This window comes from Cibotium barometz, chromosome 38, assembly GCF_041138505.1.
Source record: "Cibotium barometz isolate CiBa-2024 chromosome 38, ASM4113850v1, whole genome shotgun sequence".
In the NCBI taxonomy this organism is placed as follows: Eukaryota; Viridiplantae; Streptophyta; class Polypodiopsida; order Cyatheales; family Cibotiaceae; genus Cibotium; species Cibotium barometz.
In genome coordinates, this window is record NC_141083.1 from 25780090 (window position 1) to 25785145 (window position 5056).

Here is a 5056-nt window from a genome sequence, read left to right on the forward strand (position 1 = left end):
ATTTAGTACAAAGATATTGTTAATTTATATGAATGTAATCTTGATATAATAACAAAATCATAAAACAATAAGTTGCATTTTTATAGTACAAAGTTTGTATCTATATAAAAATTCCATATACATGATACTAATATAATCTGAATTTTAAAAAATATATGTTGTTACATTATATTAAAAACCAACTATTGATATTCCTATACAATATAATAAACACTCATTATATGTGATTTACATCATTTAGATTACTCACAAACATCTAAATATATTAGTGTGTGACAAGATGTGATGACTTTTGGATCCAAGGGATTTGGTATTGAGCAACACTTGCAAAGATATCATAGGCTTGCTCTCTCTACAGGAAGGTAAGAAGTGAAAAGAAGCCTTTGGCAAGATTACAGCATTGTCACATAGACTCATCCTTAGCATCCAGTATAGTATTTGCCTGGATTGGAGGATGAGATTCATGACTGATCAAGCAAGTTCTGGAGATAAAGGTTTACTAGGTACCTTCCGGTTGATAATACATCAAGTCTTGTTTGACAAGGCTCATATTTGCCCCTCTTCAACTGGTATCTGTAAGTGACACCAGAAACAATATAAGGTTTGCCTTTCACGGTCACAGTCTCCCCACACTGGGTGTTCTGCAGCCGATATCAATGGTAAGTATGTCTATTACCATTAAGCATGCACTAGTTATTTGCTTACAAAATAGTAGGGCACCTACGGGCCGTGAAAAAACGGTAATTACGGGAGGATCTTGGGCCTAAGGCTAGTCGGGAAACAATTTTTAAAAAAAGCCAGTTGTATAGCCTTACCAACTTACCAAAGGCAAGCAATGGATGCCAAGATTTTGTGGGGGTGGTGTTATCAGCGTCACATGATACGAGCAGAAATCTCTGTCTCCCTTCTCCCTTTTCTTGCATACAACACGCAGAGTTTTGGCCTATAATATCAAATGAAAAAAGAGCACTTCTTAATTCTGAGGTATTCAGGGGGTGTATATAACTGAGAAGGCTTCATAACTTAGTGTTAACCCATCATCAAGGTGGAATAACTCATCATCATTCTGGAATGCCCTTAACTACAGTCATAATGTTGAAAGCCCAATACAAGACATTGCTATACATGGCATGGTGACTGATGAAAGCACAAAAATGGGCCAGTTTCAGTCTTCATATCATGAAACCCATCATTTGAAAAGTCGGTGAATGCAAAAGGAGAAAAATAATAAGAGCAAAGCAAACTATCATCTTCTGAGCAGTAACATGAAGAGGATATGCACGAAGAGTTAAGTGCAGGGGAAGGCAAACAGAATGTAAAGCAAGCACATTGGACAACGTACTGAATTGCAGCATCTGCTATCATCAGTACCCTATTACTTGCAAATTTTACTCATGAAGAGCTGCTCAAAAATGTTACAAATGCACACATTACACTCAGATGAGGAGGCCACATTCTTGAATTTGGATAATAATTTCCACTGAAAGTACCAAGGCTTAGTAGAAACTGCATTGTCCCAGAAAAGCCAGCAGAACTACACCAAAAGGCAAGCAGAAGCGCCTGGCATTAGTAGAAGCACACACTCTAGACCCTTGATGATCAAAAGTGAAAAAACCATGAAGCTAACACCAAGGGTGGCTCATTGTGATGGTTTTTTATTGAGATGGTTTTTAACCCAAGGGCCAAGTTAGAAGAAACAACTGAGATGTTCACAATAACCAGCCTTAAAGATAGAAATGAAGAGGACGAGGAGATGGAAAAGAAAGTTTGGCAGGCCTGTGTCATTACAAATGTCAATATGTAGCATTAAATCATAGCTGTTTCGGACAAAAACTTTTTTCCTAGCCAGTAAGAAAAACGACAAGGTTGGAAGAACCTGTGTGTGTGTGTGTGTGTGTGTGTGTGTGTGTGCAGTGTGTGTGTATGTGCACGTGAGAGAGAGAGAGAGAGAGAGAGATTCTATGAACATCTTCAAAAGATCCAAAGGGTCTATAAAACATACAATATCTCCATGAAAATACTGATCCACTAGTAGCTACCTATACTGCAGTCAGGGGAAAACATGCCTCATCCAATAGTAGTACAATCCTCCTCCATGACAGCGCAGAGCTGCGATGAGTGCAACCGATTTTGCCTTAATCAAAGTCCTATGTCTGGCCAATTTTAAACTAAAAATGTTAAAATTTCATCAGTTTCCTTCAAGACAAGGTCAAAGTTCAGCTGCTATTTTTTTTTAAATTCCTCAGCTGGTGCAAAATGTACTAAATGCTGGGTTTTTTAGAGGTTCCTTATGTTTTGGGTTTATGAGAGTTATTACTTATCGCTTTATAATGTAAAGTTTAGGTTAGCTTTTTCAACCCTTTTCTTTTTCTTATGCTGAATTGTTTGTTTTAACCTCTACATGGGCCATGAGCTGCTTTTGCCTAGCACGCTGTTGCCGTGGATGCCATGAGTTGCCTGCTGCTGTCATAAATGTGAGCAAAGCTTCCCAACCACGGTCCACCTCAAGGTGCTGAGCTCCTCCCTCTCTAAGCTCTCTCTCTCTCTCTTTCTCTCTCTCTCTCTCCCCCCACTAAGCTCTTCATTTTTCAAATCCCAAAATCACCCCTTAATGCAAAAAGATGTCATAATAAAATCAACAAATAAATCACAATACAAAAAGAATGTTAGGTCCAAAACAATTCAATATTCAATTTAGAAAAAACCCAAATTGATTTTGAAAGTTTTCTAATTTTTGAACCAAATCAACGTTTCCACACACACATACATACCCACGACCCCCCACCCTACCCCCTCACCCACCAAAAAAAGGGTTCTCAATTGTTTGAAATTGGGTGAAACCAAGGTTCAAAGATTGTAAAGCAACCGCAATTTGGATGAAAGCCAACCAATGTGGATGAAAATGCAACGTTTCTAATTGAAATTTGAGCGCGCGCCCCCCCCCCCCCCCCCCCCAAAAAAAAAAAAAAACTTATAAATCACACTAAACTTGATTTTCAAACCTCTTTCTATCCCAAAAGGTCTCAATCTGTGGTTCAGGATCATTTGTTGTATCACCATAAACAAGAACCCAAATCAATGGGAAAGGTGTCTCATACAGCCAGGTTTTTTAGGCGCGCTCTGAGAACTAACTATGGCTGAAGAGGGGGCTGTAAGGTCATTACTTACCTCCACCCAAAGATTCAAACTCCCATGCTCCCGGGGTCTTCAGCCCATTTATGTATGCACATAAAGGTGGGATTATTCAACTCATGCATTCTCCTCAGTCCACTCCCTGAGTTAGGTGGAGTATTGCATTATAATCTTCTCGTCTGAGGACTAGATGAAATGATAATCCACTTCATAGTGACCAGGCATTTGAACCCAAGCAACAGAGAGTGGATTTGTGCAAACCAGGCACATGCACCACTCACCCATTGTAGCATGCCAATCTGTGATGACCCTCAATCTCATTTCAATGCAAGCAGGCTGCAGGCTATCATTGCATATTGACCAAACCTTCTGGGTCGGAATCTCAGTTTTCTCAGAAAGGTTTTCTAAGCACTTCTCCCACTGAAGTATGTTCCACAAACATACTATATACTTACACTCTCCTTCTAAAAACTAGTGAACGTGGATGTCCAAATCCCATCTTGGACAAAGCCTAGCACATGTTATATAGCACTCTCCACTCAGCTGTTCATGAACTTCTCCTTAAAAAATCTGCAGAGTCCATATTGTCCACAAAGCATTAGTCTTGTGGCCATAGCCCATTACTCTCCGTGGGGAGGTTATGTATTCCAAACACATGGAGAACATCCTAATGTGTGCACCACGCAGGTGGACACTCCGCCTTCATCCACCATGTTCATGTGATGACAACAGCATGCAATCTGGCTCCTCAAAGCTTCCTAGTCTCTCGTGCGAGGACATTGATTGCCATGGACGTCCAACATCACAACCCTCTTCTCATGCATGGTTCTTCTAACAACTGTGAACAGTGTTCACTCGAAGAGGCAGAGCTAGGCACTTGTCCTGTAGCTTGTTGGCAGCTTAGACTAGCAGATATTTGGAAAGGTGGTAAACCATTAATGAGCAGAGTTTGATGTTCTTTTCTCAGCCTCCCCACAATGGATTCCATGTGACTAGCAATTTATAAAGAGGGAGCCCAAAGACACAAAACCCAAAACAGACACCGAGGGAGGACCTGCAAGCAGTGGTAGGCTAGAAGAAGAGGGCATTTATGGAGATCTTGAAGCTAAACCAAGGATGATTTTCGACGGGTAGAACCACCCGGAAGGGTGTAATTAATGGCCAAAATGCTCTAAAATGGGAATGAGGGTGGTCAAAAAGCGACCCTAAGCTAAGGACTGCGGGTTAACGCCGTTGGTATTGAGGCCTCTTTGCAGTGAGGTGGGAAGACCGAGCGGCCATCGAGCGGGTACCAAATTGCCACTACATAAGGATACACTGGGGGTGGGGGGACTCTGCACAACAGATGACACCGGGCAAACCAAAGGAAAGGAGCAGGGAAAGAAGGAAATGCATGGGGGGGGGTTTGCTTACCGTGTTGGAGCAGGTCTGAGGTTGGATGTTATGCAGATGTGGGAGAGCTCCAGAATGCTGCGCGCAACCTGCCATCACACACACAATTGCTTCACCGGCGGCTACAGATCTTCCTCCTCCTCCTCCTCCTCCTCCTCAAAAGGCTTCAAGGGCGCTCCTCCTCCTCCAAAGGCTTCAAGGGCGCTACAGATCTTCCTCGTTTCTGCCTTCTTGTGCTCTTCATCTAAAGCCCCATCTCGCGCTCGCGCTCTCTCTCTCTCTCTCTCTCTCTCTCTCTCTCAGAAACAGAGAACCTGAATTGATGAGCTCCCCGCCAAGGCAACAGTAGATATAACACAAGCGTGCCCAAACCGGCTCAAATGCAAAACGTGCCATCCGGACACGTCTGAACATCCACACCAAGATAATTTCTGTGAGATTCTTTTGCTGCTTACGTGGCATTGTAGACATTGACCGTGTGGTTCTTGGAAGTAAATAGATGATGGGGCAAAGTCATGAGCCCAAACTTGAC

At 42.1% G+C, this 5056-nt stretch overlaps 1 protein-coding gene across 2 annotated transcripts; it reads right to left on the reverse strand.

Annotated features, from left to right (window-relative positions):
- Window positions 1-242: 242 nt before the first annotated feature.
- Window positions 243-4845, reverse strand: LOC147616522 (uncharacterized). Of its 2 annotated transcripts, none has more exons than XM_086777600.1 (3): window positions 4546-4845; window positions 824-943; window positions 243-641 (listed from the first exon to the last, which is right to left on the reverse strand). In XM_086777600.1, exons 1-3 carry the CDS (start codon window positions 4618-4620, stop codon window positions 462-464), a joined length of 375 nt encoding a protein of 124 aa, XP_086633726.1. In that variant the 5' UTR covers window positions 4621-4845; the 3' UTR covers window positions 243-461. The 2 variants fall into 2 exon arrangements, with proteins under 2 accessions (XP_086633726.1, XP_086633727.1); XM_086777601.1 differs by having other exon boundaries at window positions 243-573; window positions 4546-4817.
- Between the last annotated feature and the right edge of the window lie 211 nt (window positions 4846-5056).